General features: G+C 39.0%; 1 protein-coding gene across 2 annotated transcripts in view; it reads left to right on the forward strand.

Annotated features, from left to right (window-relative positions):
* The window catches only part of LOC135782564 (cytoplasmic protein NCK2-like), an 85,112-nt gene that overhangs the window by 60,501 nt on the left and 8,250 nt on the right, over nucleotides 1-16,361 (forward strand). Inside the window, exons 3-4 of one of the 2 annotated variants that reach the window (XM_065292930.2) lie at nucleotides 5,139-5,929; nucleotides 7,673-9,044. The exons of the other annotated variant lie outside the window; for it this stretch is intronic. Of the exons in view, the coding sequence (XP_065149002.1) occupies nucleotides 5,139-5,929; nucleotides 7,673-7,867 (986 nt within the window). The 3' untranslated portion in view covers nucleotides 7,868-9,044. Of the gene's footprint in view, nucleotides 1-5,138; nucleotides 5,930-7,672; nucleotides 9,045-16,361 lie in introns of those variants that run through there. 2 annotated transcript variants of the gene reach the window in all.

Genomic DNA, 16,361 nt, shown 5'->3' on the forward strand with positions numbered 1-16,361 from the left:
CCACCTTGTGCACTGTGAAATGATGTGTGGAACGGCTGCAGGTTAATGCTGACATCAGAAAGCCGTCAGTATTGATTTTCCAGGTTAATGTGTAGGGTGCCAAGAGGCTGACAGACATCAATAGAGAGAGTACCTGTGCACTTCAGTGGTCAGGGACCCAGCAGTTGAGGCTTTTTTCACATAGCTGTTAGCGCTCGCGTGCAAGTCATTTGTATGCGTGTGTGCATGCATGCATGCGCCTGTAAAAGCTTTGCGGCGCATTCTATGGGTTTCAGAGAAAATTGTGACAGACGTCAAATGTTCTTTTGCATCTCCGTGTCTCACTTACTCTGCGGGTCATTGCTTGCCAAATTGACTTCTCTTTCTCCTGTCAGCTCACATCAGAATGAGTTCTTGCATGGCACTGTTCCCGTCCTCCCTTCCACCTCTGTGTCTCTTATCAGCAGGAGACAGATCCAGCACACTGCCCCCGTTGCCTGGGAGGCTCATTGCGCTCGAGTTGCTCACTGACAGCAGAGGTTCAGAGTCAGTGAGGAGTTTCCAGGCCTCGGATTAATTTACACACCTCACTGCACTTTCCTTGTAGTCTGTGCTCGGTGACGCACGCTTGAAATGATTGCCTGTCTGTTTGCTGCTGGTAGCCACATGATCAATAGAGGAGAAAAGAACACTCATTTACTGTGTTTCTGTGACTCAGTTGGTAGAGCATTGCATTATGGGTTTGATCCCAGGGAACACACATACAGTCTTGTTCAAACTAATAGCAGTACAATGTGACTAACCAGAATAATCAAGGTTTTTAGTATATTTTTTATTGCTACGTGGCAAACAAGTTACCAGTAGGTTCAGTAGATCCTAAGAAAACAAATGAGACCCAGCATTCATGATATGCACACTCTTAAGGCTGTGCAATTGGGCAATTAGTTGAATTAGTTGAAAGGGGTGTGTTCAAAAAATAGCAGTGTGGCATTCAATCACTGAGGTCATCAATTTTGTGAAGAAACAGGTGTGAATCAGGTGGCCCCTATTTAAGGATGAAGCCAACACTTGTTGAACATGCATTTGAAAGCTGAGGAAAATGGGTCGTTCAAGACATTGTTCAGAAGAACAGCGTACTTTGATTAAAAAGTTGATTGGAGAGGGGAAAACCTATAAAGAGGTGCAAAAAATGATAGGCTGTTCAGCTAAAATGATCTCCAATGCCTTAAAATGGAGAGCAAAACCAGAGAGACTTGGAAGAAAACGGAAGACAACCATCAAAATGGATAGAAGAATAACCAGAATGGCAAAGGCTCAGCCAATGATCACCCCCAGGATGATCAAAGACAGTCTGGAGTTACCTGTAAGTACTGTGACAGTTAGAAGACGTCTATGTGAAGCTAATCTATTTTCAAGAATCCCCCGCAAAGTCCCTCTGTTAAAAAAAAGCCATGTGCAGAAGAGGTTACAATTTGCCAAAGAACACATCAACTGGCCTAAGGAGAAATGGAGGAACATTTTGTGGACTGATGAGAGTAAAATTGTTCTTTTTGGGTCCAAGGGCCACATGCAGTTGAATACATGTTAAAATACTTGAAGAGGTCATGTTGCCCTATGCTGAAGAGGACATGCCCTTGAAATGGTTGTTTCAACAAGACAATGACCCAAAACACACTAGTAAACGGGCAAAGTCTTGGTTCCAAACCAACAAAATTAATGTAATGGAGTGGCCAGCCCAATCTCCAGACCTTAATCCAATTGAGAACTTGTGGGGTGATATCAAAAATGCTGTTTCTGAAGCAAAACCAAGAAATGTGAATGAATTGTGGAATGTTGTTAAAGAATCATGGAGTGGAATAACAGCTGAGACGTGCCACAAGTTGGTTGACTCCATGCCACACAGATGTCAAGCAGTTTTAAAAAACTGTGGTCATACAACTAAATATTAGTTTAGTGATTCACAGGATTGCTAAATCCCAGAAAAAAAAATGTTTGTACAAAATAGTTTTGAGTTTGTACAGTCAAAGGTAGACACTGCTATTTTTTTGAACACACCCCTTTCAACTAATTGCCCAATTGCACAGCCTTAAGAGCGTGCATATCATGAATGCTGGGTCTCATTTGTTTTCTGAGAATCTACTGAACCTACTGGTAACTTGTTTGCCACGTAGCAATAAAAAACATACTAAAAACCTTGATTATTCTGGTTAGTCACATTGTACTGCTATTATTTTGAACAAGACTGTACCTATAAAATGTTTAGATTAAATGCACTGTAAAGTGGCTTTTCACACTTGAATTTGTTAACCCTGGGTTATTCTAAAGCCCAGGTTATCGGAATCCTGGGTTATCTGTTTCACACTGTTCGTATTTAACCAGGGGTTAAGAGAAATCCCTGGGTATTTATAATTTGACGTTTCACACAGTGTTCCACTAAATAAAAAAGAAAACATCTAGTCGTATTATATAACCTCCTTTAAGAGCATTTTCATAGCAGTCTCCTCCTGTATGATTTCTCGAATCGCTCTCATGGGATTTTGATGTCATCTGCCTCTCGGTTCTTGTGGCACCAGCCTGTTGTATCAGTCACTGTTTTAGCGTAGCAGTCAAAAAATAGAACAGCAAAAGTTTAACTTTGCATCTAAAAAAATCATATTAGTACCTCAAAGATACATATTTTCTTACTATATTTTACACTTGTCCTCAAAGTTGATGTGTAATGCTGCGTTCACACCAAACGCGAATTTAACGCTCTATTCGCGTTTGGTGTGAATGCAGCATTACACATCAACTTTGAGGAAAAGTGTAAAATATAGTAAGAAAATATGTATCTAATGCTTCTAGTTTGCCACTTGAACATTTTGAATGCATTTGCGCGTCTAAAGCGGAATAGACGCGCGTAAAAAGCAAGTCCGAGGCAAAATCTTGTGGGAGGGGCAAGAAGTGACTCTGGGCAGGCCTGCCGCCACAGCAGCAAGCAGGCTCCTGAATGGTTAACGCGGCGCAAATTGACACCAAACTCGGGCGTCAGAAGCAAATTTGCGTCATTCCGTGTCAATTTGCATCATTCTCGCCCTGCTTAAAGCCTAATTTACGCCGCGCTTAAAGCCTCATTTACGCTGCAAGACCTCCAGACATGCGTAAGCGCATCTTTACATTGACTTAACGTCAAAATAATTCGCACCAAATGCTCTTTTCGCATTTGGTGTGAACGCAGCATTACAAGCCGGAAAAATGGGCAAGCGTAAAGATCTGAGTGACTTTGACATGTGATGACTAGACGACTGGGTAAGAGCATCTCCAAAACTGCAGCTCTTGTGGGGTGTTCCCGGTCTGCAGTGTTCAGTAGCTATCAAAAGTAGTCCAAGGAAGAAAAAGCAGTAAACCGGCGACAGGTTAATTGATGCACGTGGGAGCCGAAGGCTGCTCCGTGTGGTCCAGTCCAACAGACGAGCCACTGTTGCTGAAATTGCTGTATCAGTTAATGCTGGTTCTGAAGACTAACTTTTTTCACAAGGAGCACAGTGGCCCCTAACTGAAAATTTTAGGGGCGCAACCAGAAAATTTAGGGGCACACACTGTAATTTAACAAGCTAACCAAATATTCACATTTCTACTAATTTCCACTGTATTACTAATAAATACTTTAATGATAGATCGAGAAAGTACAATGTGCTGTTTCAAATTCAGTGTCACATCACAAAAAAGGTCAAATTTACTGGTCGCACATGTGCGACTGGATGTAAAATTCAGTGGCACACTCTCAAATTTTGGTGGCAAAATGCCCTGTGATAGAAAGGTCTAATGGAGTCCATGCCTTGACGGTTCAGTGCTGTTTTGGTGGCAAAGGGGGACCTACACAATATTAGACAGGTGGTCATAATGTTATGGCAGATCGGTGTATGCACCTAATGCTACATATTCAGGTCTTTTTCCTGGGTTACTGCCCCAGTGACAGCTGGGGGACCTATTTTGACTTTTTTTCTAACAGTGTATACTGTGGAAATATAAATACAGAATAAGAGTTTCTAAACTTTTGAAAAGTTGTGTGTTTACTTGTTTATGTCTGTTTTTAAATTACAAGATCACAAATGTCCTCTCTCTCCTTAAAATTGAATTAGGACTTAGATGTTCTTACTTGGCTCATAACGCAGCTTTTATATCAGGGAACTTAGGGGTACTTGAAAGTCTGTGGTTCATTAGAGTCAAAATGGGAACTGTAGAAAATTTTATGATTCTGGTTGTGGTTTCTCAATGAGTCACTTAATTCTTTTAGTACTTGAAAAATAATTGGCCTTGATATGAACATCTTTCAGGGCATAATACAGTATCAGCTTTCTGTTCATATTAACTAGGACATGACTGAAAGCAATAGCTTATTTCATTCAGTTCATATCATGTTAAGACCAATATCAGGTGGAACCAATAGATGAATAATAAGTCACAGTGTGACCTTTTCCAATGGACGAAAACTGAGAATTTATGTATTTTACAATCCCATTTTGTGTAATAATAGTAATAAAAGCAACAAAAATGGTGCAAGCATATCGAAATCCATGATGTGTGAGTGAAAAAATAACACTTTAGGGCCCTTTTTGTATTCGGTTACTTATATGCAAGACATTGTCCATGCTTAAAGTCTAGTGTGACCCCGGCATAAGAGTGAAAAACGTCTTGTCACACTATTTGTTGTTGCATGCAGCCAGCAAGGACTATGCATGTTGTGTCTTCATTGGCTCACTTTAATCTTTCATGACATTTAATTTATATTTCAATCTCACAAATCATTGTGACATTGTAGATCCAGTAGCAGTGCAGAAAACATGTTCAATATATCCAGATGTCCAGGAATGCAACTGAAACAGATGTCATTTAGTTCCACTTATCCTATTACAAAGTGTTTTTCAGTTTCCTTCACTATTAGTGAGACTTCAGATGTGGGATCTCTAATAAAAAATATTTAAAGTTTTTAAATGAAAAATAAAAGTTTTTTTATTTATAAAACTGGCGAGTTTAGCTTAACTTTCAATTTAACTTTAAGCATATAAAAAGCATTTGCTTTGAAATGTTTGTCTAATTGGTTTAATGATTCATTGGATTAATGATCCGTCAAGACTACAAGCTTTTTTTCCAAAATTTTCCCTTTCTTACTGTTCCAGGCCTGGGAAAAACGAAAAGGAAAACTAGTGCCCGTGATCCCTCTCCCACGCCCAGTACGGAGGCAGAGTACCCGTCCAATGGAAGCGCGGGAGGCGGTGGAGGAGGCGGAGCCGAGCGGATCTATGACCTGAACATTCCCGCGCTGGTAAAGTTCTCATACACGCCGGAGAGGGAAGATGAACTCAACCTTGTCAAAGGCGAAAGGGTGGTGGTCATGGAGAAATGCAGCGACGGCTGGTGGAGGGGTAGCAACGCCGGACGCGTCGGTTGGTTCCCGTCCAACTACGTTCAGGAGGAGGTGGGATACGCAGACCACGATGGGGTTTTCGGGGACGCTTTGGGGGGCTTCCGGTCCTTAAAGGTGGGGCAGGGGGCGGCAATGCTTAACGGACGGCCGGGGGGCTCCGAGAGCGCCGTTCTGCATGTGGTCCAGACTCTGTACCCCTTCAGCTCAGTTACAGAGGAGGAACTGAACTTTGAGAAGGGTGAGACTATGGAGGTGTTGGAGAAGCCAGAGAATGACCCGGAGTGGTGGAGGTGTAAAAACAATCGTGGCATGGTCGGCCTAGTGCCTAAAAACTATGTGGTGGTGCTCGCTGATGGGCCTGCAGGGAGGGGCCTGGGGGCGAGTCACGCCTCCCCTCACATCAGCCACACGGGGCCTTCACGTACGGGCAAATTTGCAGGAAAGGATTGGTACTACGGTAACGTGACACGGCACCAAGCGGAGTGCGCGCTTAATGAGAGAGGAGTGGAGGGAGACTTTCTGATCCGAGATAGCGAGTCATCGGTAAGTTAAACCAATATGAACCAGTAGAGGATACGTAGCAGGGGTTGACAAGTGTAGGTCTGAGAAGGAATTTTTTATATGACAGTGTTTAAGGGAAATGAAACGCATGCTGACCCCTGAAGACTGAAAGTAGCCTTTAATCTGTATATAGAGCTTGAAAATTGCACCTGTTCTTAAAGGAATAGTTCACCAAAATAAGGAAATGTACTCACCCTCATGCCGTCCCACAGCCATCAAAATGGTCTTAAAGTGGACATATCATGAAAATCTGACTTTCTTCATGTTTAATTGCGATAATTGCATCCTCAGTGCTTTTGTCAACCTAGAAAATGTGATAAAGATCAACCCAGCAACTTAGTTTTGGTCAACCATTTTCTGCAAGCATGTGAAAAAATAGGTCATTGAAATTTGGCTCCCGTTGTGATGTCAGTAGGGGATAATACCGTCCCTTAATCTGCACTATCCAACCACGGTACTGCCATTTAGTGCAGACATCAGCTCATTGTATTTAATGCCACATTTTTGCTCACATTTTGAGCTAAAACTTCACATACATACTCCGGGGACACCAAAGATGTACTTAACATCTTAAAAAATTATTGTGACATGTCCCATTTAAAGGTACCATATAGGTAAAGATATCTATACATTTGGCACCAGTATGTACCTCTGAAGTACTTATATGAACTCTTCAAGTGCAAATGTGTACTTTTTTTAATGGGTACCACCCCAGTGAATATAAAATGCACTGGTAACCCACTGCTTCTTGGGGTTTATTGCTTTATTAGTGTGGTGAGTTTAAATATGGCAGCGATAAAGAAACTAATTTGGATTTCCCCATATATAAAGATAAAGAGACCAAATGAATGCTAATATACTACACTTCTAGTGGTGCATACTTCCAAGGATAAATAAAAAATGAATAAATAAATAACATCCACACACGAACATTTGGCCAAAAAGCTTAAATGAATTTATTGTCCAGAATAAATAATAAGAATAATAAATTCTTTTAAGCTTTTTGGCCCATATAAAAACATAACATAATAGCCTTTAATATAAATTGTTTGTGTTGAACTAAAACAATTAATGAGAGAAACATTTTTGAAATTGCTAAAAATAAAAAAATTCTCATTTTGGTGAACTATTACTGAGGGAGGCAGCACAGTGTCTTCTCTTTGGGTGCTTCTTAATATGCTTCCTCATCTCCTCGTGTCCTACATCGTCACGACATTAAACACCCATAAATCGTGCTATTAATCATTAAATTATTGTAAATGTAGACTCTTTTTAGACAGCATATTTAATATTTATGTATAAACCACCAATCTGTATAAATGATCAGTATTATAGACATATATATATTAATTTTACAGCACTTTTAAGAATGTCTTTATTTTAATGTAGTAAGGATATGAACTATACATACTCAAGTATGTATTTAACTTTATTTTCTTAAATATTTTGGGGTTTAATGCACTTGATTATTTGATAACAGATAATAAACTTTATAAAGAGAGTAAGGAAAGAGGATATAATTTCACTAACTACTTCGTCTCATCCGTCCTTGCGTCTTTCCCTCAGGAGCAAGGAAAGGAAATGAGGATGTACAAATAAGAATTGAGAAGCACCCCTTTGTGTTTTATTTAGCCTGTATTATGATCAAATACTGCCATCTAGTGTTTAAACATTAAAAACGACTGATCCACCAGTGTAACTTTTCATATCTCATTCTTTTTTCAGCCCAATGATTTCTCAATATCTCTGAAGGCAGCCGGGAAGAACAAGCACTTCAAAGTGCAGCATCAGGACGGCGTTTACTGCATCGGTCAGAGGCGTTTCTGCAGCATGGAGGAGCTGGTCGAACACTACAAGAAAGCGCCCATCTTCACCAGCGAGCAGGGAGACAAACTTTACCTGGTGAATCCTCTGGCCTGAACGCAGTGCTTCTCTTTCATCCGTCTCTTCCTCGGACTTCACCAAAGCCTTGATTGAGAAACTGGGACCTTTGATTTTAAGCAGATTCAAGGACTGATGATGCCTACATCGCCTTCATTCTTCATATAGCAGCTTGTCATGCTTATAAACCAAGATGTCCTTCTAATTCCTTGATAATCATGCCTGGTTTTTACAGGAAGGTTTTTGTAAGCATCTTCCCTAAGCAACTTCTGTATCGTTTCCCGAGGTTCTTCTGCTCTTCCTGTTGCTGGTTAAACAGTGTCGATTCATAACCTCAACCCACTTTACACTGGTTTACATTTTTACATTTCTCTGTCCACAAATAGAGCCAAAACAATAAACTAAATATATATTTGCTTTCCAACAGATGGCACATCTCCATTCATATAGCTTGTTTAAGGACCATGCAGTATTTGTACACTGCAGTTGTCTATCACTACATGGGTGTAAATCCAAAAGTTAGGTAGGGTGACTGTCAGATTTGGACTCATCACGTGCACTCATCTCCATCCAGGAGTCATGGAGGCACTCTGAAAACTTGTATGTTGGTTGTGAAAGTATACAGGCATTCCAGGTATATTTCATTTTCAGGGTTACTTCATAATCAGGGTGCTTTATAAAGGAGATAAATGCCTCAGTTATGGCAAAAAGAGGCAGAGTTGAATAGAGAGAGAGAGTAGTGACGAGAGTAGTTTCTGTAGGCCAGGCCTGAATGTCTAAATGTGTGTCCTTTCAACCAAATGTGCCACCTGCTTCCAGTTCAGTGACTCTTAATGTCTTATTACACCTCACCAACACACGACTTATCTGCTCGCAGTAACACGCGTAGTTGATTGTGAACACTAATCCAAGAGTAATAATAAAAAATCTGATTTTATTTCTTTGTTTTTGTCATATTGCTCTCGGGCTGATTGCCAATAAGAGTGCTGGTAGAGGGGTTTTCAGTTTTTTTAACTATTGTCTGAATGTTATTGAGCAATGTTATTTAATTCCTCTTTCCACTGTATGTACATATATATATTAAGAAAAAAAGATATGGTGCATATATGAATCGTTTAGATCCAGCATTATGGTACTGTATTGAGGACAGTGTGGTGAGAATTGAAATACTTTTGTTCAATAAAAGTTTTGCAGAATAACTTAAAAGAACCATTAGCGCTTGTGTTTTTCTGTTGTTGAGAGAGAGAGAGAGAGAGAGAGAGAGAGAGAGAGAGAGAGAGAGAGAATCAGAATGTTATGTTTGCAGTTCACCACTAGATGTCACTATAGTTCAGTTTCAGACCAACTTCCCAAATATTTTAGATGGAGGATGTCAAAAACATAAATTTTTCTGTTTCATATTAACAGTGATATTGTTTTACAGTGTAAAATTGTATTAATTAAAGGGACATTGCACTTTTTTTGAAAATATCCCCTAGAGTTAAACATTTGATTCTTACCGTTTTGGAATCCATTCAGCTGATCTCCGGGTCTGGCGCTAGCACTTTTAGCATAGCTTAGCATAATCCATTGAATCTGATTAGACCATTAGCATCAAGCTCAAAAATAACCAAAGAGTTTTGATGTTTTTCCTATTTAAAACTTGACTCTTCTGTAGTTACATTGTGTACTAAGACCGACAGAAAATTCAAAGTTGCAATTTTCTAGGCAGATATGGTTAGGAACTATACTCTCAAACTGGCGTAATAATCAGGGACTTTGCTGATGTAACATGGCTGCAGCAGGTGTAGTGATATTACGCAGTGCCCAAAAAAAGTCCCCTGCTATTGAAAGTAACCAAGGGGACTATTTTCGGGCAGTGCGTAATATCACTACGCCTGCTACAGCCATATTACAGCAGCAAAGTCCTTGATTATGAACATAATGACCAAACAATGATGAGCAATATAATTTTTCAGCATTTATTAATTCTTGTTAGTGTTAGTTAATGTCAATATAGTTAATCAAGTTCAAGGTGCATTAAAGGCGGGGTGCATACTTTTTTAAAAAACGCTTTGGAAAAGGAAGTTGGACCAAAACACACCTGTAGCCATTCAGCAATAAGGGGCGTGTCTACTAACCAACATCGTTGCCTGGGTTTCGTATGTGTGGGGGGTGGGTCTATCAAAAGATGGTCCAGATTCTATTAGGGTAGGAGCATGTTTGTTTAGGTGATTTCAAATATCAGCATTGGCTTTCAGAGATCATGCACCCCGCCTTTAACTAATGTTAACAATTTAAACCTTTGATTTTTTTTTATAATGTATAATTAAATGCTAAAATTAACATTTATATATATGTTAGAAGTATTGCTCATTTTTAGTTTATGCATTAGCTAATTGTTAACAAATACAACCTGTTACCGAATACAAATATACACTGCCATAGCCGGCTAAACTTTGCAGTTCATTACAGTCATGCATGCTTCATCAAAACATACAAAGGCAACAAAAATATGTCCAGTAAGAAATTTCTTTTGTCTTAACAGTTTATGGGTCTACCCATTTATTATTCACTTTTTGTTTCTCAAAAATATTGAGACACAAAGAGGGCAGGTCATAGTCCCATGAGACCCTTGGTCTTGAGGTTTCCTAAGCAAAGAAATCAGAGGAATATGGAACAGAGTAAATAAGGCAGGATTTTTAAGTAGGAAAATAAATTCTCATTAAAAACCAATATCCTGCTGTGAGGTCTAACACGTGCTGCTTTTGGTCTGCTTCCTTTGGCAGTTTCACACTGTGTGGCCTGAGGCTTTAGTTCAGGGGTCTCCAACCTTTTTGTGAGTTTAAGGGTTACAATTTATAAAACAGGACTTATTCTACTCAAAACATTTTTGTTTTACTTGCTAATTTTATATTAATTTACTTGTAAATATGTTTCAACATTGTTTAAAATGTTAACATACATAAAAGAAGCCAAGCTAATATACAATTTAATAAATAAAAAATAAAATTGAGGCTATTAATTGAATGTTCTTTGGTGGGCAACTCCCAGACTCTGTGTGGGCACCATGTTGGGGACCAATGCTTTTAAATGTTTCTCAGTACTTTCAGATATTGTCAAAATATGTACCCCAGCTGTCACTGCATGGGGCAGTACCCTTTAAAAAGGTCCTGTACCGTTAGGTACACATTTGGTACCAGTATGTACCTTTGAGATACTAAAATTTAGGTTACTGCACAAGTGGGAGCTATAGGGTAACATAAATGATCCTGTAGCCTGCATGTAGTCTAATCAATGCATTTGTTGTGTTATAAAAGCAAAGATATTTCTGTATTATTACCAACATTCTTGGTTTCTTTGGTGTGAAGCAGACAGATTTTGCCCAGAGTTTGACATACTGTAGCACATAAGTGGTAGACATCTTTCAAGACTGATGTCTCGGCTAATACAGCACATTTGGCAACCTAGGTTTTTTGATACACTGTCAATTACTGTCTCTCTGTCTGTTCTGACACCATATGGTTTTCTCTCACACTTTTGAAATATTTTATGTAAGCATGACTGGCGTTACGTCTGGTAAATGTGCCACTGGGCCTTAGTTTGATTCTGCTGCTTCTCTACCTGACAGTTCCCTCTGTCAGTGCAGTCACACACCTGAAATAACATGAATGTGTCAAGTCTGGCTCTGGAGAAAAATGTAATGATGTCATGAAAAGCAAATAAAAGTATTTTTGCAGATATTTAAGGGTTTAGATATGTACCTCTGATGTACTAATATAACCAGAAAACCCTAAGAAACACTATAAAAAATGTATGAAGAAAAACAAAAAACAACGACCAGAGAGTGAGTAAATAATAATAAAGTTTTTATTTCTGGGTAAACTATCCCTTTAATGTATTAGGCATGTCCTATCAGGGGTTTATACTGTACAAATCTTGAAGGTTAGATTTTATTTTCATTGTATTCCAATGTTGCAAGAAACTCTTCCTCTCTTCATTTGTTCAGTCATGGAGGTGTTGTGATGTCTCACATCTGTGTCTGTATTCTTTGCACCTTTCTGCTGTTTTTTTTCTGTGCAGCATGCAGGTAAGATCTGTCTTCTGTCTCTTTTCTGATCTGCACTGCACTGCTCTGTTTCAGCTTCAGTCAAATCCATTATCATCAGCAGACAAACAGTCCAAATACTGCCTGGCTCAATAGTTGTTGGAGCTGAGCACACAGGCATCTGGCCAATAAAGATTTTACCTCTGAAGGTTTATTGACTAATATGTAAGAGTTAGGCTATTTTAGCCATAAGAGCATACTTGACTCTGTTTAAATGTTTGTACTCTGGGTTTCTTTAACTGTTTACTCTGGAGCAGAAATATCTCACTATTTCTGTACACAAATATTGTCAGAATAAAATCAAAAATGTTCCCAAGCTGTTACTGGGGCAGTGCCCTTTTAAACGCTCCTAATAGGACCATTAATGCTGGCTACACACCAAAAGATTTTTTTTACATCTTATAAGATTTTAAAATGTGATGACCACAAACACGAGGATAAAAAATCCTAGATTTAACCGTTTTGCTCCTATAGTGTGTGGTGATGTGTCAAAGACAGCACACCACACACAAAAAAAACAAACAGATTTTCAACCAAAGTCTCGACTGTGAACACAGGAAATCTCGCGAGACTTCAGAATAAGCATGGCCGACGACATGCAGGAAGAAATTTCACAATTTTCACATCAACTTTGTGCTGCGCCATGACTGCTTCCATCTTCCATCATCTCACTTTCTGATTGGATATTGTTTCGTTACACATGATAACCTTATGAGCGTGCGAGCGTTTGTCCTCGTGTTTCCCACCACACATCAAGATTTCTGATTATAAATATTATAAACCTATTCACAATCGGGGCGGCTCTGACGTTCTTCCAATCAGGTTCGGACACTCTTAACACACCTCACACCAAGGGAAAATCTGATAAGATCATTTGTAGAACCATCCGGATAATCGGGACATAGAATTGTCGGAAGGAGGGAAATCTGCCCACAATCATCCCGAAAAACTTTTGGTGTATAGGCTACCCGGCATTAGGTATACGTCAGCATGATGATCTCACAAGAATTCGTATATACTTTGAGAGTTGCCTAATTTGTATGAATTTGTCCTAAAGTTAATTGTGCAAAAACATACAATTATCATAAAAAAATGAAACTCTGCCCCTAACCTCAACGTCACAGGGTTTGAGGCAAACTGTACGAATGTGGTCGTACAAATACGAATTAGCCACATCGTAAAATCCATACAAATTGCCATGAGATGGCATTGGATATATTGGCGTTGGATATATGCAGTTTTGGGGAAAGTTACTTTTAAAAGTAATGCATTGCAATATTAAGTTACTCCCTAAAAAAAGTAACTAATTGCGTTACTTAGTTACTTTTCATGGAAAGTAATGCTTATGTTACTTTTAAGTTACTTTTGCGTTACTTTTCCTTACTTGGCTGAGGCTTGATCTCTTTCAGACCTTGCAGGTGTTTTTTATGATCGCAAAAATGTCAAGCTCTTGCCTGCCACCTCCGTTTTTGACTGAAACTGTTCACGCTCAGGTTTTGCGTAATTCTACGTTAATATGTTCAGTTTAATTCATGACATTATTTTATTCTTAAATTGAATTAATTTAACTGAAGAGTAACTTGCATTACTTTTTTAAAAAAGTAACTCAAATATGTTCATTTTTAAAGTAATGCGTTATTTTACTATTTACTAAAGAAAAGTAATATTATTACGTAATGCGCGTTACTTGTAATGCATTACCCCCATCACTGGATTAATGTATACATTTATTATCAATATGTAACTTTGAGATACTAATATGCATTCTTTAGGTGCAAATGTGTACTTTTTGAAAGGGTCCATTTTTATTGACAGTGTATGATAAAAGTAAAAGCAAGTTGTCAAACACTTAAAATGGCAAATGCAACTCAATAAACTCTAAATTCAGAAGACAGAGTTGTGCGATAAATAGAAGACAATTTCAGTTGTGATAAACTGACGTTCTCTGCTATTGAATCTCATTTTACAATCGATAATGCACATTGTATACACTGGTGAAAAAACACACAGTAGTCAATGGTGCTTTGCATTATTGACATCAAATCTGATGTAACACCTCTTTGTCATGATGCTGTTCACCATTCACTTTCATTGTATAGAAAAGAATAGCATTAGCATGCTCCTTTTCTATTTTACAAAAGAAAACTATACAGATTTGAAATATGGGTTACTAAATTATTACAAATATTGTCCTTTCTTTCTTCTGCACTGCTAGATCTAAGAAAAAGAGTGAATATTGAAAACATTAGTTTGTTCCTCTTTATCTGAGGATTTTCATCTGTTTAAGGTGCTTCAGCTTTGAAGAAGCGCAGGGTAAAGAGAAGTCTGCCCGAAGTCCTTTAAAGGAAGTTTCTTCACTTCGGGTATTGTTAGAGCAAGACCTGTCGATTCTGCACATGTGCAAAGCCCCTTCCCCAGAGGATTCCATCCTTTAATGGTTGATGATTGGCTCTTTATACTGGGAGACGGGACTATAGGGGTCATTCTGTTCATTACGATCTCCCCCATTCATATCAGTGACACACTTTCTATGGCTGGATGGAGGAGTTGAGATCTTTGAGTGGATATGACACACTTCTGGACCTATACATGGGTTTCAGTCATGTGACTTTTTACGTTATGCCGCCATCTTGAGGACCTACCGAGTACCAGTAGGCTACTGACAAGCATTGGCTGGCTTGCTACGATTTACGGATTTCTTATCTTTTACTGTCTATGATTCTTATGGATACGGGAAATGGCTACGAAAGACAACATGTCGCACCTCGACTGTCATGAAAAGAAACGCTACTTTAAAAAAATATACCTTGGTTTGGGTGTGATGCCTACTCAATCCCCGATACGTTCTTCCAGCCGCTGTTCGCTGCTACCGAACTACCACTATTTTACAACACTAAGGCGGCGCGTCACAACATGAAACTTTGCTCGAAGTATCACCTGGATCTCTTCTCATGAACGCGAACATTGAGAACATTGTTTGTGTACACAGAGTTTAATAAAAAGAAAGTTTTGTACAACTGATTTTGGCTGTTATGGTGTCTGCTCGTCATCCCTGCCAGACGGAAATAATCGATTTCTGAATGCGAATGAATGAATCTCATATGAGGCTCCTTTTTCAACTAGAAGGTCAATATTGTTTTTCACTTGCGACAAAACAACGAATTATCTGTGCATTTATATGGAACTATGCTTTAGGAGCTATCCATCTTTACTCTCCTCCCTCCTTACGTTCCATTCGCAGATCGATACATCTAGACTGGGAAGATGGCGGCGAGCGGAAGCCAAATCAACCAAAGTCAGTTGTTCAAAACCTTCTTTTTAGTAAACTCTTTGTTCACAAACAATGTTCTCAATGCTCGAGTTCACGTGTAGAGACACAGGCGATACTTCGAGCAAAATATCATGTTTTGTCGAGCCTTCTTAGTGTTGTAAAAATAGCGATTTTGATGCTCACAACATATTGAAGGCATAGCTTCTAGTTCTTTTGCGACCACTTCAGGTCCTCAAAATGGCGGAAGACAAGAGAGTGACGCCAGCTGAAACCCATGTATAGGGCTCACTTTCCTGTTACGAAATCACCCAAGGGCCAGAAGACCATCCAGAGTAGCAGGAAAATAACTGAAAAAAAAATGTAAATGGGTTTTCCCTCCACTGGGCTTCTTGCTATGTCATTTTCCCCTCCATTAGCTGCACAATATCTGTTACAGTACATGACTTTTCCTTATAGGGCAGTCTCTCCTGTCTGTTAGTGAATCATTACGTATATTTCTATTGTTTGCTTATTCTTTGGTTTTATGAGGAATGCTTGCAAACTGATCCATGCGGTTTAGTGTAAGCAAGTACATTATACCAGTGGTTCTTAACGTTATTCCTGGAGGCCCACTGCTCTGCACATTTTGTAGGTCTCCCTTATTTAACACACCTGATTCAAATCATCAGCTCATTAGTAGAGATCACATGAACTGAACTGAGTCTGTCAGATAAAAGAGACATACAAAATGTGCAGGGCAGTGGGCCTCCAGGAATAACGTTAAGAACCACTGCATTATACTGTATATATGACCAGGATTTATATACACTTTTAAAAGCTATTTTTGAAAGAAGGAATTCTGAAAGCCTTTTGTTGTGTTTCTGCTTTTTCCTTATGTGGTGGATGAATTTGACAACAGAAGAAGCAATGGCATGCTTCACCTGCCATAAATGCCTATTAACACATCTGTGCTAATGTTTAATAACAATGTAACCCAGACAGCAGACGACTCTGGTGTGGATCCACCAGTGTCCAGTGTTTGTCATTAATGGTTTATGTATCCACTACAATTTCAAATAAATGGTTTTAACAAAAACTAAAAGACAAAACTATTAGCATAGACGCATGCAGTGCTTTTCATCGAGGGCTTCAGAGAAAAGAAAGGTGGCAGACTAAGATCACTCTGTGAGCCGACT

This window comes from Paramisgurnus dabryanus, chromosome 15 (assembly GCF_030506205.2).
Source record: "Paramisgurnus dabryanus chromosome 15, PD_genome_1.1, whole genome shotgun sequence".
In the NCBI taxonomy this organism is placed as follows: domain Eukaryota; kingdom Metazoa; phylum Chordata; class Actinopteri; order Cypriniformes; family Cobitidae; genus Paramisgurnus; species Paramisgurnus dabryanus.